The sequence below is a fragment of the Pungitius pungitius genome, unplaced genomic scaffold (genome assembly GCF_949316345.1).
Source record: "Pungitius pungitius unplaced genomic scaffold, fPunPun2.1 scaffold_70, whole genome shotgun sequence".
In the NCBI taxonomy this organism is placed as follows: domain Eukaryota; kingdom Metazoa; phylum Chordata; class Actinopteri; order Perciformes; family Gasterosteidae; genus Pungitius; species Pungitius pungitius.
Genome location: NW_026909929.1, coordinates 18,286 through 40,270, shown reverse-complemented (window position 1 = coordinate 40,270; position 21,985 = coordinate 18,286). Strand labels below are relative to the sequence as shown.

The following is a 21,985-nucleotide window of genomic DNA, read 5'->3' as shown; positions in this document are numbered from 1 at the left end:
GAGGGGAGGGCCCGGAGATGCCGACACATATAGACGCTCCGTCAGAACCGCGCACAGAAATACATCCCCGGTGCGGCTTTGTGATGAAATCCTCGGGCGTATTGCATGGCCCGAACGAAGCGCCGTGGAAGGTAATTAGTTCAAATAGAATTAGTTGTTCACTCTGGCTACAGCCATGGGAAATGTGCTTCTAAAGTTTCTAATTATCTGGCTCTGGCTTTTTTTTTTTTTTTTTAAAAAGCAGCACCGGCGCATCGCCTATCTGCAGCCGGTGGAATCTAGCTCACAGTAATGAGTTCGGAAAGGGAGGAGGTTTAATTCCAGCCTCTCACACGGGCGTAATGAGCCTCTCCTCCTGTAAGGCCGTCAGGGGTCTGATCTGAAAAAATGAACGCCACAGAAACTGACAGCGTATCAAGTCTTAAAGTGACTATTTGTTACATATCAAAAGATGCACCAGATGCGGTTGGGATGCACGTGATTGCAGCGTGATTTTTTTTTTTTTTTTGGAGGAGGATGAATCCGCGTCCGCAACCTCTTCCTTAACCTCGGATGTTAGAAAACTGCCTCGGGATCCGCTCCAAAGATCAACTCTCACCGCCTTGACTGTGGCTGCATCAGCATGGGGGGTTGGGGGGTGGGGAGGGGGGGGTAGCGGGGGTGGCTGTGGGTGATGTAAGACGCGGCACACACAGTCCCCCCCTCTCCCCCCTCCCCCCCCATGATGCTTTGCGCTTCAGGGCTCAGACCTCAGCTTGTCACAGCCAAGCATGCTGGGATGTTGCCAGGCAACGTGACGTCAACAAAGATATGTGTGTACGTCTATCTCTGTGATTTCCCCAGTACTGAGTGTGTGTGTGTGTGTGTGTGTGTGTGTGTGTGTGTGTGTGTGTGTGTGTGTGTGTGTGTGTGTGTTGTGTGTGTTGGTGAGGGGGTGGTGGGTTAGCAGAGGAACAAAAGGTTCTCTTGGACTGCCATTATTATGATTAAATCCTGCACAAATTAAGCCCCACTCGTATTAAATAAGAATTTCATATATTTCCTCCACTGGAGGTATTGAATTTGGGGTGTGTAGCGGCTAACCTCACACATATAATGTGTCTTTGCATACATTATGTTATGAATGCATTGGAAATCTTTCAAACTAGACCTGAAAAGGCTTTTTTATGTTTGTTTCTAGAAGAGTAAGTTCTTATTTGTAAGAATGTACCGCTCCCCTGTGGTTTGGGAGCGAAGACGGCGACCTCGAAACACAACGCCTGCCTCCTTACTGCCTTCCTTTTACTATTGCTGTCAAATAAAAGCTTAAAATACCCCCGAAACTATCAAACAATATTTAAGCTCTACAGTCGCCATTGCTCGGTGGATTATCCACAGTTAAAGGGACAATACAATTGTTTGATGCTTTGAGCACAACAAACTAAATTAATTTCACCTCTTGTTCCGGGAGAAAGTCAGAAATCTCTAAGATGACGGATGTCTAAAAAAAATAAGAAGAAGAATAAGAGGGATTTTCTTTGTGTGTGTGTGTAATTTGAATGAACACGCTCAATAAATAGAATAACCTGAGAGCTGGATTCTTTAAAGTGTTTCTGTGTATTTGTACCCACCGTGGAACACACACACACACACACACACACACACACACACAGCTATGGAGAGGATGCAACACCTGCACGGTGACCATTTGCACACGTCAACAAACTGACGCCTGCATGCTGCATGTTGACGCATTCAATACACGCAGCCGGACACGCAGCCAGAATAAGGCCCCGTGCACGAGGGACAGGAGGCTAAGCGCATCACAACGTGGACCTCTCGTACGGGGTCATCGGTGCTCGTGACCCAGAGGCCCAGATCGAGTCGATTTGTTTCTTTGGCCCGGTTTACCTGTGCAGTCACTTCGGCGTGAGGCGCCCCGCCTCGCGTCACCCAGCCCTCCAGCGAGTGCAGACACTGATCCCGCGAGAAAAAACCCCACTTGAATTACCCCATAAGCCTCCTTTTTTGAATGAGCCCGGAAGTTGCGCGAGATCACACAGCGTGTGTCTGCTTGTGAGTCCGTGAGACACTTAATGCGTCGCAAAGGGTGAGAGACACACACAGAGTGTGTGTGTGTGTGTGTGGAGTGACGGGAGCCTGAACAAACATATCAGCCGGAGGAAGTGGAGGGAGGCGTTTTTGGGGACGAGAAAAGAGTCGGTTTGGGGAGTAGAATGAAGTTGGAAAAATAAATAAAAAGAAGATAAAAAAAAAAAATGTAAAAGCCCAGCCAATTCTTAGCGTAATTTCCTGTGATTTCAAAGTTGGCAGTCGGGGAGGAAAAGGAATTTGGAGGGAACATTAGTGTTTGATGTGGAAGGATGGGAGGGGAGGGGGGGTGGGGGGTGAGGGGAAGGGGGGGGGGGGGGGGAGAGCAGGAGGAAAAAAAAGATATCCCGGAAAATGAAAGAGAGAGCAGTTGAAAAAGGATGTAGTGTGTGTGTGTCTTTGTGTGTGTGTCTTTGTGTGGGTGTGTGTGAGGGGTGGGGGGGTCTTCAAAGAGTCAGGCAGAAAAACATTTCCAGCGCTGGCTGTTTGTTCCTTACACACTGGGCCAACGTAATGGAAGCCAAACATTTAGAGTCAAGTGGAAACGTGGCGCTGACCCGCCGCCGCCTGTTCAGTCCACACAAACCCACAAAGACCCCCCCACACACACACACACACACACACACACACGAGTCACACTGCCTTTCTCGGGGTTAGGGTTTCACGAATCAGCAGTTTTCAGGAATGAAAAGTTGGAGGAACAGGACGATAAAGAGCAACATATCAAGACGCCTCTTCTTTTTTTTGGTTTTATTCACTTCCAGCTGGAGCCGCTAAATTAAGGCCAGTGTCACTCAACTGTCAACTCGTTGCATTGCCTTGTTTTTTTTGTTGTCTAAGAACATTTGTTTTTAGTTTCATGACATTGCAATGGAACAGAAATGTTTCACAGAAGGCTGTGTCGGGGGTTAGGAAAATATTAAAATGCATGAAGCCTGAATTCCAATTAGCTGCCTTGAGTTTCATGGTTTTCACTGCTGCACTTAAATGCGTCTCCCTGGGACGCCTGAATAGTGATGAGTGAGAGTGGCGATCTCATTCGGGTTGTTGGTCCCACCTGTCAGAAGGTGCGCTGTAAAAAAAAAAGGAGGAACAAGAAGAGCGAAGCAGCCAAACGGAAACCGAGCCATCGTGCGTTTTTTGTTATTTAGACCTGTTCTCGTCCCGCTGTGACCAAACGTCCCCAGAATGAGACGCATCGATTGAGAATCCGCTTGATACCCAACAAACACAAGAGACAACCCGTGAGTGAGCGTGTTTGACTTGATCTAGCCAGTCCTTTTAATTATCGAGCAATGCACACACACTCAGAATAAAAAAAAAACTTCATTTGGGAGATTCTTCAGAAAATAGCAATCAGGCTTTTAACGGTTTCCACTTGAATAAAAAGCAGAAAAAGTCTCCGTCCCTCCAAACGTCCTCTTGTAGACTCCCGACTTTGGGGAGATGGATGGATAATTTACCACATCGATCGCGCCACGGGGGGGTGCAGGGTGGGTAGTTTGAGTGGAATGAGGGGGGGAAGAAGGGGGGGGGGGTTCCTCAACATTGTGGAGAGCGAGGGCCACTTGGAAGCACTTAGGGGCCCTGGGTGCCGGGGTTGTCTCTGGGGTTAATGCAGCCAGCGCGGCTTGCTCTGACGGATGGCTGGGAAGCCCCAATAAATCAGCCCCTCTGCCAGGAAAGATGGAGAGGAGGAGGGAGGAGGAGGAGGAGGAGGAGGAGGGGGGGGGTTTACAAAGGGGACCACTGCGGAATCTCCCTTTTATGAAAAAAGGCTCACTGTCCAAAGTCGACATCCCTGCAGAACATCACACACCGAGGCAGCCCCGGGAACCCTGGACATTTTCACCTGAGCGAGAGAGAGAGAGTGAAGGGGAAGGTGGGACATGGGGAGGGGGGGTTGAGGTGGGGGGGGGGGGGGGGTAAAGGAGGAGAGGCAAAGAAGAAGGGAGCACAGCGCTATGGAAACGCTGATTCATTAAGGGTTCCTCTCTGGCTACGGAATAAGATGAAGTTTCAGGATCAATTAATTAGCCGGCTAGCCCGCGCACGTCGATGGCTCTAATGGCCCCCGCTCATTTGTAACTTTTATTACCCCCCCCCCCCCTCCTTGCTGCTGCTGTGTGTGTGTGTGTGTGGGGGGGGGGGGGTTGCTCTCGTCTGTCTGGCTCCAACATTAAGAAAGAGGGCGAAACACGCTTCAAAACATTCTGTAACTTTTGTAAGCTATTAGTGGAATTTACAAACCCGGGCTGTCAGTTATTTTCTGTCTGGGCTGGAAAAACTCCCTCATTTTTTTTTTTTTTTTTCGCGCTAGCAGGTGAAGTGATGGTGGAATTTAATGTGGCTTTGCGTTTTTTTTTTTTTGAATGCAGGCAATTGGTGTAACAAGTCACAAATGTAGTGTTTTTGAAGGATCCAGACGGGGTGTCTGCAGTGTTCTCCGTGCGCCTTTTGACGAGATGAAAAGAGGAGGAAGATGAAAGTGAAGCGGAGGCAGCGCGGGAAAAAAAGAGGGGGGGGAGAAAGGAGCGGGATGCTTTGCGTCTTTTTGCGAGTTACGGGGGGGGGGGGGGGGGGGGGGATTAGTCGCTGCTCTAATTGGCCCAGAATTCGTCTGGGTTTTTCCTTCTAGATTAGAGGTGGATTTTCACACAGGTCAAGCCTGTGTCGTCTTTGTCTTTCCGTCTCAGGTGTTTGTTTTGTCAGAGTTGCGTCCAAGTAACGAACTGTTTAACTTCATCTAATTCTCCAGCCAACTGATCGCTGAGGCTGAATCAATAGAGCGCCGCGGTTTGAGCTCGCGGAGCGACGCCCTAGATTCGGTACCTGAAGGAGCCCTCCGAGATGCCTCCTGTCATTTCACATCTCGTGTAATCTACTGCGCTGCGTCAACTAGAAGCCCCCCTCCTCCTCCTCCTCCTCCTCCTCCTCCTCCTCCTCCCCCCCCCCTCTCTCCCGTTTGGATGTAACTGACGTGACTCCCACACAGGTTTGAGTCTGTCATCACAGCGAGGGGTAAAAACAAGAGCGACGTGTACCAAAGTGATGGATCTGAAAGACATTTCAGGGCCGACTCGTGCTAAATGGTGTGGTTTATATGGTGTTGACGCCCCCCCCCCCCCCTCCCCCCCCTTCCTCCCTGTTTGTTTTTCATTGAGGATTATTCAGAATTCAGGTTTAGTTCGACTGTGAACATTGGGAAACATTTCAGTTGATCAACGGTCTATTTACCAGTCTTACATCGGAAAGCCTGCTCCGACAGCCGTTCCCGCCCCCCCCCCCCCACTCATTCAGATCCATTTCTGTCCCCCCCCCGCCCCTCCAAAATGAATCACATTTGCTTTTCTTCTCTCTTTCTCTCTCAATTCCCCCCGTCTCCTCTGTCTTTCTTGGCCACAGATTGGGGTCAGGAGTTTAGTAGGGGGAAAACATTCGGAGCAGGCCACACACACACACACACACACACACACACACACAAATAAACGCACACGTTACAGAGAGCATTAACCTGCCTCGCTCTGCCTTTCCGAATGTCTCCATTACGGCTCCGCTTGGAACGACGCGGGCACAGCCGGTCGCAAAGTGATGTGAGCGCCGACGGAGAATTAGAGAGACGGAGGAATAAAGAAAGAAAGAGGCAGACTGAGGGAGGGGGGAGGGGGGAGGTGGGTGGGGGGGGGGCAGAGAGCAGAAGGAGATCCGAGATGAAAATACAGAAGGAACGCGCCTGACGGGTCGATAGCTGCACTGCATCTCGCTCGCTTGATGTGGACGTTTTCACAGGTCCAAGAGTCACAGACTTTGAATAAAAAACACTTGTGGTGTAGATTAAGAGCCCCAAGCATGCAACAATAAATCAATAAATAGCCAAAGCTGTCACTCGTTCTGCGAGTCATCCCCCAAGGGGTCAAAGGGCCTGTAGAATTACCTTCACCTTGAGGTGGGGTGCTTTTTCAAAAAAAAGGAAAAGACGCTAAAGACGTTATTACAATTCCGCACAGTATTGAATTATTTCCACAAAGTAAGTGCATTAAAAAGGCAATATATTGTGGCCACGGTCATCAAATTCAATAAAATCCTTCTCATACTAAAGCATTCTTACACTAAAGCCAACAACCAATCAAAGGCTAAGCTACATGTAGCTAATAAAATTAGCGATTGAGATTTTTGAGATATTGAGATAAATTGTTTACAAGACTTGTATGAATAGAGATATATGTATACTTTGTTATTAACTGTTTCTATATTGTCATCTTTTCTATCTGTAGAGGTTCAAGGGTCCATGTATTCCTCCACACTTGCAGTGTGCAGTATATGCCTGTCAATTAAGTGTTTTATGCTATTTGATCGAATTCGACAGCGAGAGGAAAAAGAAAGACGCAGCTCAATCCGTTGGATAATTTAAACGTCTCTACCGCAGCAACATAACGCAAATAAGCTCTAGAGAAATAGATGCTGTCGAATGACACACCTGTCAACACTGTGATTCCTCCCCCCCGCGGACATTTCCCCTCCCATCACGTGTCTTTAAGTCACCTCTCAGATGTTTTGTACATTCACATCCCATCCAGCTCACGTTGGAGAGCAGCAGCTTTCCATCCGGTGACATCCGATCACATTTTGCATCTTGGCGCCTGCCCCGGGCCCTCGAGCAAGCGCTCGCGAAGAAAGGGGGCCAAACAGGTTCGCGCCGTGTGATTGAGTCCATCTGATGGGAGGCGCGTTTCTCTCTCGCTCTGGGCGCCCGGTTACTTCATTAAACGCGGCCCCTCCAATTGATCACGCTTGTGCTTTTAGAGTGATGCGCGCTAACGCTCAGCCGGAGCAGGTGTCGGGTGTTACAGCATCTGTCGGTAACACCTGATGACAGTCGGCTCCCCCCCCCCCCCCGAACACTCACATAACAGGAGATACAAACGGAGCTTTTGTGTTGCTACTTTCAAACTACTGCTGCTGTATAAATCTGTCGCTTTCTGGTTAAAGGTAATAAATGAATCCCGTTCAGCTGGTGATCTTCATTATCTACCTCTCCATCCTTCCTTTTCCTGTGAGGTGTGAGCATGAAAATAACTTAGAAGCCTTTTCACCTTCTCTTCCTGTCTCCTCCCTCCCGTGGGACCCTCCTTCTCTCCTTCCTTCCTTCCTCCCTTCCTCCCTCCCGCTTCTCCTTTTCCCCCCTTCCACGCATCTCCCAGTCGGTATCTCTCTCTCTCTCTCTCTCTCTTTGACTTTATCGCGTGAAGCATCACCCTCGCCTATCTCCCCTCCGCCTATCTCTCCATCTCCGTCTCCACAAACATTTCCCCTCCGCCTCCAAAGATCGCTCCTTTTGTCGTGTGTTTTGCGTCTGACTCTTCTTATTACTTGTAACCCCCTTCTTTCTTTCTTTCTTTCTTTCTTTTCTTCTGTTTTTATTTCTCCTCAAGCTGCGGCCTACTAGCATGATAGCAACGCCGATGCTAACGCCGCCGCCCGCGTGCTCCTGTCATGGCTGTTAGTCTCTGTGTGTGTGTGTGTGTGTGTGTGTGTGTGGCTCAGCTCTGCTCTCTCTGGTTGGTCGAGTCCACCTGTCACTCATAACGGGGCCAGCCGTAGCAACACTTGGACAGAATTATGAAAATTTCCTCTCTATTGCTCATTGGCCCAATTGGATTACAAGCGGCGCCTCGTTCCGTGAGAGGTTTTTTTTTTGCGCTCACACACACACACACACACACACGCACACACGCACACACACACACTATGCCATGGATGAGAGTTAGCGTGGCTGTTTTTCTGCATAGGAATCTTGTTTTGATGGATTTTTGATCGAGTTCCTCCCGGTGCTTTGGTATCTTTAATGTGCCGCCGAGGCTTTTGTTTTCATCACACTGTTCCTAGCAGGTTTACGGCGAATTATTTGCTTCACAGGACGTCTATTCTGCGTCACCTCTCCCCACAGCACTTCACATCTGTTGTCATTTGCATCGCAGGCATTTGTTTGACACCGCGGGTAAATCGGGTTGTTTCGTCTGCTTCCACACACCCGAGTCGAAGGAAAAGGCCGAGAATACTTCTCATTTTCTTCTTCGAGCAGTTATTTGTGTTTGGGTTCGTCACTGAGCATATTTCTCAGTCAAAGAGAATCAGTTTTCCGGCGAGCGGGTGTGTGCTCATCGGTACGGTCGCCCCCGGCGATGGAGCCGCAGCCGCATCAGAACGACTCTTTTCTCTCTCCCTGACAGGCCGCCACTTGTTAGACCTCCAGTCCGCCCGCCGTCTCCCCGTCTGACTGACTGACTGAGTGACTGAGTGAGTGAGTGGGGGGGGGGTGTCTCCGCCTCGTCTCGTTCTGCTTGTCTACCTGCTTGGCTGTGCTTGAATGCATTGATGATGGACGCTGCGTAAAGGTTTTTCTATATGAACTAGTTTAAAAACGCAGGACTCGTAGCGGATGGGAAGAACCAATCCCAGGTGCTGGTTCACATGGGGAGGCGTGTCACAATTATTGCAGGATGTGCGACGCGACCTTTATCATTTTTGCTGACCTCATGTTTGCCCGTTGTGTTTGATTTTTTTCAAGAATGTCACCAACATTTTTTGCCAAAATCATGTCCGAAGGTTTGGTTTATTAGTTTTGATTAATTCATATATATCAATATTTTTTTACATTCATATTCCGATGTCTGACTATTAAAAGTCGGTTGCTCTTTTAAAAGATTTGCTTGCACTATTTTATCAGTTGCAAGTGTCTTAAAATCACAATTGACTATTGTTTTGTTTTTTTAGCAATTATCTCAGTGACAATACATCATCCAACAAAAGCAGTAATCATGCAAGGCCTAATTGTAATTAATTAAATCTCATTTTGTCACTGATGTGACACACTACATTTTCACATCAGTGGCCCCAGATTGTAGCACGAGTGATTTTCAAAATCGCGAATACAGAAAATACAAATTGCACAACATGACATTATACAATAAGCTTTTTTTTCCCCCCCCTCCCTCAGTTATTTTTACCCGTCGAGTCAGTCACGGGAAGCTTCATGCCAACACAAAGCGCAGAGACGGCGCGTTAAAGCGTTCCAGCGCTCGCTCGCTGCGTCCCGAGTGTGTTCCTCCCATAGAACATCTCTGCAGCTCAAACTGGCGGCTTTAAGGACACTCCGAAACCAGTGTGCTTCATCATTTATTCATCCGCTTCTCGTGCTTTCTAACAAGGGTTATTTATAGCGCCGAGAGAGACGAGGCGCAGACCTGAAGGACCCTTCTCCGTTGACCCTGTTGTGTGCGGTTTGTCTCCCTCTCTGCCTACGCCTCTCTCTCTCTCTCTCTCTCTCTGTCTCTCTCTCTCTCTCTCTGTCTCTCTCTCTCTCTCTCTGTCTCTCTGTCTTGTCGCTGTCTGCCCGGATGCGTCTGTCTGCCTGTCATTGCATTTGGTCCCCGAGACAGAAACCCACCCCCGGGGTTGTCTGCGCTCGATCTCCATGGCGACCCAATCCTGGCCAATCCCGGAAGGGTTGTGTTCCAGTCGAAACCCGCCGTGTTACGCCAGCCCCCTAATCACTGATCACAGGATAGGAGTTGCTTCGAGCCACATCTAATGTGTGTGTGTGTGTGTGTGTCTGTGTGTGCGTGTGTGTGTGAGACAAGCATTTGTTTCTCTTTCTTACTTCAACAAATCCCCACATAATACACAGACATCTTGAATTCACAAGCATTCATTTGAGTACATTGGTATGAGAGTGTGTGCGTGTGTGTGTGTGTGTGTGCATGTGTGTGTGTCTGTGTGTGTTGCCCCGGCTCACAGTAATGAATCCAGTGGTGCTGTTGGCATGAGCGGGGCCATGCTATTAACCTCTGTGCTAGCTGGACTGATCTCACCCCGTCTGTCTGTCTCATGGGCCTAATGACACCCTCACACACACACACCCACACACACACACACACAGACCTGTCCTTTCTAATCAAATTTCCATTGAAGTGAAAGATATTCCACGTCGTCTCGTCCAATCATCCCTATTCAGCGAGTCAAAAAGCTTTCCGCCAGCAACAGAGAGAGGATTTCTCTTTTAACACCCACTCAGAGGAAGGAACTCTTCAAAACTATTTCAAACATATTAATCTCCACTTGCCCTCTGCGGCCGGATCGCATTTCACTGCGTTTCACAACGATCCCCGCTTCCAGCCGGGCTTTTAGGAGCTTCTCTGTGCACGGCCGGTGTAAAACTACAGCGCTGGGTGTGTGTTCCCCGTCACACCATCGCAGCCACAAATCACCGCAAGGCAAGATTCAACATCTCAATGTTTGGGACCCCAAATTACAGCCCGTGTGCTCGTTTAATGAGTTTGTAGCTGCACTTTGGGTCGTCACAAAATATATATATATATATATATATATATTTTTGACAGTGGTGGGGGGGGAGAAACAATATATAACATGGAATGTGCTGTCAAACCGCTTCGCCGATGGTCGTAAATGTTGTTGAATAGGCTGCACTTGGCTTGTGTTTGTGTGTGTGTGTGTGTGTCTGCGTTTGTGTGTGTGTGTGTGTGTGTGTGTGTGTGTGTGTGCGTGTGTGTGAATGAGAAAACCCCTCCGCGGGAAACCCGTAGAGGAGCGAGGAGCACCTGGTGCTGTCTGTAGTCATAACAAACGACAAGGAGGAGGCCAGCTCGCTACGTGCGCCCCCCCCCCCCCCCCCCCGTCCTCTCTCATAACCGCCGTGTGATGCAGCCTCGGGGCCCTTGGCGGCGGGTTTTCGCCCCTCGCTGGCTCCCGATTCCCGCTCTTGGAACGCGCGCTGGCTCGGCCTCGCGCGTCCCTCGTCAGGGTTCCCGGGGAGGCGCGCGCCGGCTGTAATATCCAGCGCACCTTTGGTCCCATCTGTGAGTCAATGTAGAGAGGAGGAATGCGTTCGGCGAGCCGGAGGGACACCCTAGTCAGAGGTTCGTTAGGCGGAGGGCTGCTGGGGGGGGGGGGGCGGTTGGTCCGCGTTAGAACAGGTACAATAAAATGGATAGAGGCCACGTGGGATGTTTCTGTTTACGCTTTCATGTCGCTCGGGTTGGAAGACCGGCTGTGATCGCACCCGACTTGACTTTAACCGTCGTTTGATTGGTCGTTTCAGCAGGTGGCGCCATATGGCCAGCAGGGGATGGGGGGCTACAGCCAGCAGCAGGCGGGGCAGCAGGGGACCCCTCCTTACTTCAGCCCCCCTCAGCAGACCCCTCCAGGCCAGAGCCAGAGCACCTACCTGCAACCCCGGCCGCCGCCGCAACAGGTACACACACACACACACACACACACACACACACACACACACACACACACGGGAACGGGAGTGATTACCACAACTCAACTCATATAAACCAATCAGTTACACATAGATGCACAGATGTTGACGATCAGATGGAACGTGTGTGTGTGTGTGTGTGTGTGTGTGTGTGTGTAAACAATAATGTGGCGACAGGTACTTTGTATAAATCTCACTTGGTCTGTTTCTATTTATTTTGATATTCTCTCAGCTACACACACACACACCACAGAAAAGAGACACTAATTCACAGATTGGCCAGTCCTAGTGTGTTAACACGTCGTACATTCTCTGTGCACATATTCCCATCTGTGCATTTCCAATCCTCCGGACAACAAAAGGCCTGTTTCACAGATTTGGATTGAGACTCGTCCTGCCAAGTTTCGGCTCGATGTTGTGTGGAAAGGGGGGGGGAGGGGGGGGGGGGGGCTGGGTTCAAGCAGTTGTTTTTGAGCTGAGCGCAGGCTGGCCATGTGTTTCCCATCCGCTCCGCCGACGGTGGGGGGGGCGGCGGTCGTATCTATCGGCCCTCTGGCTAACGGCCCTGCAGAAACGGAAAGGACGGCTCAGAGGGGCGGGGGTGGGGGGGTGTACTCGGCAAATTCAATTAAGTCGTAATTTGCCGATGGCGGCTTTTTTGAAAAGCTCCCTTTCTTATTAACCCATTAGGAAGCCGCCACGTGTTCCACACAGTGGCGCGGCGCCCGCACCAGCTGACGCCGTTTGGCGGCGGCGGCGTGGTGGAATGTTGTGATTTACTGAGATGTTGCAAACCCCCCCCCCCCCCTTCAGACGGCCTTGAACATTGAGCGCAGCCCCGAGACAAATAGCCGAGAAAAAAAAAAAAAAGCCATTGTGAACACAAAAGCAGGTTGTCAAAAAAAAAAAAAAAAAGGAAAGCGCTAGTCTTAGCGTAGTCATTTTCATACTGAGAGAACGTTTCAGCCCTTTTGTTCACACCGAGAAGCACTTGCTCTCGTTTCCTCGCTTAACGTGCCGACACACACACACACACACACACACACACACGCGCATAGTGTACCTACTGAACAAACATTATTCATTCTAACAAGGCAAGGCTGAGATCCATGGACACGTTGACATTTCGTGACAGTAATGGTGTGTTTTCATCACCGCCGATGATGTGGCGGCAATTGACCCCTCGCCGACATTTACACACCAGGTAGCTCTACCCAAAGCGCTCCGATTGGAAACCCCCCCCCCCCCCCCGACAGGTCCCGCGTTGGTTGCCATGCCAACGCGCCGCGGCGACCACCCAGCAGGGTTCTACGAGGGGGGGCAATGTTTCGACGCCTGTTAGCGCTGCTCTAAAAGCCACGATACCTTCAGCAATGGAAAACATCTGCGTGGCATTTCATGTCTTTTCGGGACAAATTGTTAACATTTTTACATTTTAGCTTGGTCTTGGGGGGGGAGGGGGGGGGAAGGGAGCTCGAACAAGAAGCCCAGCTTATTAATGCACATGTGGATGTGAATGAATGGTTGATAGGGGGCCACATTGTGCGTTTGAGGCACTTTGCACTGCGCTAGACAAACTCCATTGTGTGAATCCAACGTTTTCTTTTCTTTTTTCGACCGTATTTTCAAGTAATTACTGGAAATACGCAATATAAATCATTTAAAAATGATATTTGAACAAAAACCGGCCTGTGCGGTGGCATTAAGACAAAGTCAATTGTTCATTGATTGAGTGAGAGAGGAATTAAAGAGGGAAAGAAAACCAGAAAATAACAAGTCTTTGATTTCAGGATCATGTGCAGCGAACGTGTTTGGAAAAGAAACTTTGGCCAATTTCAAATAAATTGTAGTAGTATTTGGCGTGCTCTTATCTCAGCTACGTGTATTACTTTAATGTTTCTGTTCCGAGTGAGTGAAAGTGTGTGTCTTTTGTGCGATTTATTCTACGTGTGTGTCTGTGTGTACACTATCAACCGAGTTTTGCTGCAACAATTCTGCGCTGTGAAAAGGTCAAACGGTGACCTTTGTCTGTGTTTTCCGGGGCTGAAATGAGACGTGATGTGAGCCGCACGGAACGGATTACACACACAGACACACACACACACACACACACACACACACACACACACACACAACAGCAAGCGTACGGCAGATTAGGACATCATTGTGTTTTTTGACCCTGGTTTTTTGACCCTTCATTACTCTGAGAAATCCAAGCTGAAAAGTTCTTTATTTCTGTACTTCCGGCGCTCTCTGCGGTACCCCCCCCCCCCCCCCCCACACACACACACACACACTCCACTCCCATTAACCCCGGCCAGAGGAAATCCTCCAGCTGATGGAACCATTCCAGCTGCCTCTGACCCAGAATCTGCTCTCCAACCAAGCGCCATTAGCCGGTTTGGTAACAAATCAAAGTGAAAATGGCATCTTTCTTTGGGTCCGCTGCACTGCTGTGACCTCCTCTGATTGTGAGGGGGCGAGCCGGCTGAAAAGACATTTCCCGAGACGTCAGGGCTCGCGACGACGCAAGATATGAATGTAATATCGCGCCGGGGGAGAAGTGTGTTGTTTTGATGGTGTGTTTTTTTTTTGGGGGGGGGGGGGGTTGGAGGTCATCGAATCTTTTTTTTTTTTTTTTAAATCGATGATTTTCGAGAATCTTTAAGAATTGATTGAAAAGGCTTTTTGACCTCACACAATAGCTGGTTTCGTATACTAAAAACTCACTTTTTGGAATGAAGGGCGTAGCACCAGTGAAAAGATGTTGGCGTTGGGAAGGAAACCATAAGATAGCTCCCTCTTCTCGGGGAGTCTCATCTAACAGAAACTATAAATATCTTAACCCCGATGTGTTTGGTCTGATTGTTGCCTTCAATTACAGCGTGAGACAAAACACTTAAAAGGAGGAAATAGCTGCCTTTTTTAGGACATATTTCACTTAACGCATACCAGATGAAATGATGATGATGTCTTGTTATTGTCTTTCTGCCTCATAAAAAAAAAAGAAAAGGAAATCACAGGAGTTCAGAGCTTCTCCTTAGCGGCCTGTTTGCTGTTTTTGGGCGAAACGCAGAAAACGTGGCGTGTGGTTTAAAAGCAAATGCATCGCATCGAGTGTTGTTTGGTGTCTAGTAGTAGTTTTAGTGCTTTGACTGGAGAAGGAAGCCGGGTCCCTGTGACATTTACTCCCAGTAGCTAAACCCCCCCCCGTCCGTCCGCTCTCCTCCTCGTCCTCCTCCTCCCGGGAAACTGATCCCCACCGGTCGTTTCCTCTATTGGCCTCAACTATTTCCTCTTCCTGTCTAGGAGTAGCCCCCCCCCCCCCCCCCCCCGGGGGAGGAGCGCCCCCCGCAGGGACCTGCATGCAAGGACCATGGTCGTTGGTTTAGGGTCAGCGGCGGTCACGAGCCCCCCCCCCCCCCCCCACATTACATGTGCAAGGAGGAAACATCACACGGTGTCAGGAGTACTTTCACACACAATGTTATTTGGCATTTTGGAAGCAGGCAGGGGGGGTGGCAGGGGGGGGTTGAGCTTTTCGGACTGTGAATCCAGACGATCTCACTAAATGCTCCGCTTAGTTCAGCTTTTGAACACATCACACCAATTTCCTTTTGTAGATTAGATCTTCCAAGTTGTTATGGAATTGTACTTTTTAATTAATTTCCCAATGATTCATTTGAGGACAACGTTGACTTTAAAGGTCCTTTCGTGATTTAATACAATAGAAAGCTCTGGATTTTTTTTTTTTTTTTTTTTTTTTTGTTCTTTCAAGAAAGACCTCCATAAACCGCAGTCGCCACATTAATTTAAAACACTTCCAGTGTGTCATTTCCGATGTCTCTCGCCCTCCGCCCCCCCACCCCACTGGAAGCTGAAGCAGCAGGCCCTTTACCCCCACCCTCCCCCCAGCCTCGCTTTTAGTCACACCAGGTTAATTAAAAGGCCGTAGAGCCTTTCTGTGTCCTGCACCCCTGGCATTATTACCCCCCCCCCCCCTTCCCCTCCTCCCTGCTGTACACTTACTCTACTGCCTCAATCTCTGTGGTTACCCTCTAATGCACACACACACACACACACACACACACACACACACACTCTCTGCCGAGGAAATGGGAGCTCACCTTGTCGACAAGTCGGAGGGATGGAGGGGAAGTAGTGAGGACACGTCGGAGGAAATGAGAGGCAGGGAGGCGAGTGTGTGAAGTGAGAGTGAATAGCATGAGGTGAGAGTGGAGGGGAAGGTGTGTGTGTGTGTGTGTGGGTGGGTGGGAGGGTGTGCAGAGGGGGGTCTTAGCGTGTGGGTGGGTGCGGCCTCCAAAGTTCAATGTCATTAATTGGTCACCATTTGAATATTAAGTGAAGAATTCTGTTAATTAACAGGATAATAAAATTGCCGCTGGCTGTAACGCGGTAGACGGAAAGGGTGAGGGAGGGAGTGCTGGGGGGAGGGATGGAGGGGGGGGGGAACAAGCCGCGGAAATGAAGGGCTGAGAGAGGGAGACGCCGGGTGCGGGGTGATAAGAGGGAGAGAGAAACGTCCACGGGTAAAGGTCTGGCAGTGGTAATTTGCGGAGAGCTGCGTTAATTGTCATAACCTTTTAAATGGCAGAGTTTATCGGAGTCCTCTAAATGTCCCCGCGTATCGCCACGGCAACCCTGAGCCTGCCACACTCCGATTGGCCGCCGCTGACGAGCACTTAAGCTTGATGAGTTTTCCCGGCGAAAACTAAATGATAAAATTGAAAGGAAAAAAAAAAAAAAAAGTATGCTGTGTATGTCAGCTGGGTTTAGTGTGTGTGTGTGTGTGTGCGAGTGTGTTTGAGACAATGTTTTTAATTCAGTGTGTTTTTTTTACCTTCACGTTGACTGACACTCGCTAATTGCTCAACTAGAATCCGCCAGTTTTTAATTTTTTTCTTCTCCTTCATTCACCCCCCCCTCCCCACCCCCCCCCCCTTTTTTTTGATTTATGTTTGTTTTTGTACAGCCGGCCTGCAATTCAAATGCAAATGAACGAGAAGGGTAGAAGAGGTGTTTTTGGAACGGTTAGGACAATCAAAATGGCTCAGGAAAAAAAAAAAAAAAGAAGGCCGGTAGTTAGCGGCACCGCACCCCAGGGGCCTAATTTAGCTGCCATTTGTTAGGAAATGCCGCTACATTTGTTCCTGGATCCCGACTTCACAGACGGAGAGAGAAACAGAAGACAAAAAAAATGTTTTTTTTAAATGTCGAGATCGAGCTCCCCAACATGCGCCGCTATTGTTCCTCCGCGCTTCAGCAAAAGTCATGTGGGTGTTCGCCAGTTTGGGTGGATGTCCTTTTCAACCGCGAGCCAAAGCAATTGAAGCCAATGGGGGGGGGGGAGAGGGGGGCGGCGACAAAGACGACGGGGGACGCGCGAGACGAGTGTGTGAAGGGAAGACGGAATCACAAAGAGCGGCTTTTTTTTTATTATTAGGATTGCAATGAATGAAAGGCCTGGCAACGGCGTCCGCAACTAACACTGTCAGCTACATGTGACATCATCCCCGAGGGACGGCCTGCACGCATACCAGTGCGTTTGTCTCGCCGTGTGCGCATGATGTTTTGTGTGTATTTCTGTTAATAATCGCCAAGAGGGCTTGTTGTGTGTGTGTGTGTGTGTGGGTGTGTGTGTGTGTGTGGGTGGGTACTGGCGATGTGCAAGTGTGTGTCCTCTCTTGTAGTCTCTTTGTGCTAAAGGTCAGGGGGATTGCTGAGATAGAATCCAATCTGAAGGACACAGCACTAGAACAGGTCCTGCTACAAATGGCCCTATTGAGATTAAGGCTGGACGCACACACACACACACACACACTGACATAGGTCACAGATATCTAGGCACACACAGGCTGCGCGGCGGATGCATATGCAATGTAGTAGCAGTTTCCATGCTAATGGTCACCTTTCCCCTGATGATAATCACGGGAAACGCTCTCTGGAATAAGTGGCCTTGATTTATCACTTTGGTGTGAGACAAAAAAAGCTCTGCCCCCTTAATATATTTTACAGCGCGCCCGACATAATCAGAATGTGGCGCCAATGTTTTCCAAAATACTCCGCGATGGATCAAAAGATGTAAGCGTGGCGGGGGGTTGGGGGGGAGGGGGACATGAAAGACGAGCCAGTCGTAACCGTAACGCTGATTTGTCCCGTTTTCCCCCGAACGCAGCGCTGCTCCTTCTCACCGCTGATTGTTGCCTTAATTACGGTTCAGTCGGTCTGATTGTTGAGCGCGCGCGTCTGCAGGTCTGAACCGACGCCAGTGTGAAAGAGGGGATTTGAATATGCATGTGCCCCCCCCCCCCCCACACACACACACACACACCCCCAGCACCAGCAGCTGTGGCTGATGCACAGCAGCTTACGTACACAGTCTGTAAGTGTTTAAGATAGAAGGAAACACTTCCTTAACCCTTTCCTCATCATTTGACCTTGTCTTTGGTGGATGTCAAATAAACTGGGATTCATGTGCGTGTGTTTCTGGGGGGGGGGGGGGTTACGGGCCTCTTTCCTAAAGACACACAATTAAGCTTAATTTTTAATGAATATTAATGGCATTAGCGTCAGATTTTGTGGAGATGTGCATCTGCCAAGGTGCAGGGGAAAAAAAGGGGGGGGGGTGACTAATTCATTTGGTAGTCATGAGGAGAACGGGTGGAGAAAGGGAGCGAGGGAGGGGGGATGGGATGGAGATGGAGAAACTGAGGCAGGATGCTGAGGAAAGGAGAAGAGTGATGTATGAAAAGGACAGACGGGGAAGGAGAGAGGCGTGAAGAAAGCAAGAGATTAATGATCAGAGCGGATGGACACAGCAGAAGAAGAAGAGAAGGGGGGGGGTGCGGGGGCAGGGTGAGCTGGAGGGGGGGTTGGGGGGGCAGAGATGCAGAGTGAGGGATCCTTCAAGAGACTGGATGTGGAGGGGAGCGAGGAGAGAAAAAATGAAAATATCCGTGTAATGACAAAAAGGTAAGAAAAGAAAAGACGACGTGAGTAGAAGACGTCGAGAGTCAGGTGACCGCCCCCCGATGGAGCCAGAGCTGCTGTGTGACATCAGCACACAAAGTTTGTGAAAGCAACACAGCCCGAAGCGGACAAGGGTTCTGTGTAAAGGGATTAAAAAGCAAGCACAGAAATAACGCTGAAGTATAGTTTGATTTAACATGAAAAACAAAGAAAGAAAAGAAAGAAGAGGAGATGGAGGCTGATGTCGGGCCGAGACCTGCTCCCCCCCCCCCCTGCTGCTTTCTGCCACAGGGATAAAGTGTGCAGTGTGCGTGTGACAATTTTTAATTCAGCCGTCAAAGCGAGCGTCAAATCCTTACTTTGTGCGAGGAGTAAAAAAAAAAAGGACGGCTCTATTTTGACCTTTGACCTCTTCTTTTTTTTCCTCTTCGACAAAGGCTACATTACGTCGCGACTGCCCTGTGAGTGTCATCACGTCATCACCTCCCCCCCCCTCCCCCTTTACACCGAGTGGCTGGGACCGACGCGGCGCTGGCGATATTGATTTGCGTCCCTTCATAAAGCCTCCCCGGCTCTATATGTTACACCGCGTTCAGCAGCCATCCATTCAATCACAGCTAATATTACACCGCCGCTCCACACAGCTGTCTGATAGCATTTAACTCACGGCTTGATTCCCCCGCGTTCCCTCGCGTACTTCAAACGCTCGCCTTCAATATCCTTCATTCGCTTTTCCGCTGTGTGCCAAGAAGAAGTCTTTTGAAAAAAAAAAAAAAGCACGGAGGATGAATGAGCGTGTGTCTCTCTGCGCGTGTGTGTGTGTGTGTGTGCGTGTGAAGACAGGATTAGCCGTGGCCTAAGGCTTAAGGTATGGAGTGGAGTGTATTTTAGAAGCTTCTAAATTAGCTGGGAAATGGGATTGTGAGACAATGGAGTAGGGAAAGAAAAAGAAAAAAAACTCAAATGAGGATGCAGCTCTCCCTTATTTCCCTCTGATCTTTTTTGTGTGTGTGTGTGTGTGTTGTTTTCTCTCCCTTCATCTCCACTCCCTCCCCCCTTTTTCTCGTCTCTCCGTCTCTTTTGCATCTCGCCGTCTGCGTTTCTCCGTCAGCATCTTCCCTCACCTACCCCCCCCCCCGCTTCGGTCTCCCGCTCCCTCTCTGTCCACATTACGGTTGACAGCGATGATGTAAGAACGTGAGTGTAAACAGGAGTATGAGGCTAACCTCACTTTGACCCACTTAAAATGGAAATCCCCTCGAGTACACACACACACACACACACACACACACACTACAGACTTGTATGCCTGAGTAAATATTGGACTTGGGTCAGCAGCCGCTCTTCTCTCTTCTCTGTGTGAGCAAGCGTCTTTCCGTGAGTGCATTTCCGTGTGAACTGATCCGAGCACACGCAACACACACACACGCAACACACACGCAACGCAACACACACACACACACACACACACCCATGTCCACCTATCAGAACGCCACCGTGCACCTCCCTTTCTCACCCTCCTCCTCCCTCGGCCTTTACTTACCCCGCGGGGGTGTGTTTGTGTCAAAGGGGTTATTTTTAACAGGGGGGGGGGGGGGGGGGGGGCAGCATGGCTTTGTTTTTAAAATAGCGCATCTGTTCTTCGCTGCGTTCTTGTTGTTACGCGTCCCTGCACACACACACACACACACACACACACACACACACTTCTGGGACGACATGTGATCCGCTGATTGAACCACATCTGGCTTTTAGACTTGGGGAGGGAGATGTTTCAGGTTTTTGGGGTTATTATGGTTTGACTTTTGAATTCATGCGGCTGACCATTTTTAATGGGATTATCGTTTGAACGGAACCCGAAAATGTATTCAGTTAAACGCATTCATTCAGAATGTCTGATGGAAAAACACGAGCCTTTTGTGCAACATTACAACAACACACTTCAATCACACAAAGCACATCTTTATATAGATCTGCAATTAATATACATGTTCTACTTCATGTTTTGATCCATGTGTCAGCCAAACTGTCAAAGCAGGACCATCTGAAATTCTGCTTCCGTTAGCTGAGAAAGCTGCAACCGTAACAATGGTTGACACTAGATTAATTGAGGTTGAGTTAAAAGTTCACTTCATAATTAGAATGCATTCGGAGTAAGTGGCCGACAGACGGGCCACATGGCTTGCTTCAGTCATTTAATTGGCTAATAATTGAAATGTGGATTAGAAAGGACTACTTTGGGGCATTTAAGGTGACGAAATGACCTGTTCTTAATAAAGGATGAATGAATCCACTAATGCAGCATGTTTACAGCAACTTCCAAACTACTGTAAAGAAAGAGTGCGCACAAAACCCTCCCGTCACATTTTCACAAAGAGTGCACACAAGTGCCAAATTGTTATCGTTCAACCTGGAAGCACCAATTCTGGCGCATTTAATGCCCTGATAATAGATCTATTTCACACGATACTTCTCTTGCTGTGAAGGATAATCTTCGGCCATGAAACGATATCCCCTCGCTGGCGGGGACATTGCCCACCTACTACAGTGTAATCGCACAACAGATAACAACTGTGGGCGGAAATGGATTTTCGGAAAGTAAAAAAACTTGAACCTAAAACTGTGCCGTGCGAGTGCGTTTAACATAAATACCGTCTCGGCTATCGCTAATCCTTCCACGCGGCGCTCCCTGAACGAGTCGCCATTGTGCCGCCGACGCTTAGCGCGACGGAGGAGCGAAACCTCCGCGGTGAATGGGGGGAGGAGGAGGAGGGAAAGAGGGAAGGAGGGAAGGAGGGAAGGTGGCAGAGATACGGAAGGAGGAGGGAGCAACACCTCCCGACAATGGGGAGAAAATTGGTTTTACACTAGATAGGCTTGTGATTACAGCGGGAAAGAAAATGGCTTCGATTGAACAATAGGCACCGAGTGTGTGCGTGTGTGTGTGTGTGTGTGTTGGTGGTCGTCGTGGTGTCTCTAGGATTTGTCGGCGGTTAGGCCGGGGATTTGGTTGAAGTGGTGATATCCAAATATCTCAAAAGAAAAGGTGATATACTTTTAAATAAATGCTTTCTCGCTTTTTTTTTTTTTTTATCAAGGAGGCCCAGCAGGAGACGTACGTCGCCCGGGGTCCGGCCCCAGGGAACTCTGGGAAGGCCAACAACGAGGACGGCGTCGCCCAAGACCGCCCGTCCAGTCTGCCGGTGAGTGACCCGACCAATGAGCGCTCAGGAGCCGATACCGGTACCGGTAACACAGTGGGGCAAAGTGTGTGTGTGTGAGAGAGAGGGTTCTTTAGAACCAATACACACCGTCAAAGAAACATCTGGTTCTGTGTCCCCTTGCGTTTTTTTTGTACGCTGTTCTATCCAATCAGTGGCCTCGCACACCCCTGTGACACGCCTCCTTGTCCCATGTACAGGACACGTACAGGACAAACATATACACGGGGGGGGGGGGGTTGAGCAGTTGAGAAGAATGGCGTAGCGAGGCCGATCCGATCCAGTGGGGTTTTTTTGGGGGGGGGGGGGAGGGCTAAACAAATCATTTCTCCCCTCACGGATCCTGAGGACTCATAAGAGAATGAATAGACATTTGCAAATGGTGGCAAATATTGGCCCT

General features: G+C 49.3%; 1 protein-coding gene across 2 annotated transcripts in view; it reads left to right on the top strand.

The window, feature by feature from the left end:
- Window positions 1–21,781, top strand: part of LOC134124396 (AT-rich interactive domain-containing protein 1B-like) — a 43,467-nt gene extending 21,686 nt beyond the window's left edge. Inside the window, exons 3-4 of one of the 2 annotated variants that reach the window (XM_062560712.1) lie at window positions 11,213–11,362; window positions 21,463–21,781. In XM_062560712.1, coding sequence (XP_062416696.1) covers window positions 11,213–11,362; window positions 21,463–21,645 — 333 coding nt within the window. In that variant the 3' untranslated portion in view covers window positions 21,646–21,781. Of the gene's footprint in view, window positions 1–11,209; window positions 11,363–21,462 lie in introns of both variants that reach the window. The other variant, XM_062560711.1, reaches the window with a different exon arrangement.
- The last annotated feature ends 204 nt before the right edge of the window (window positions 21,782–21,985 follow it).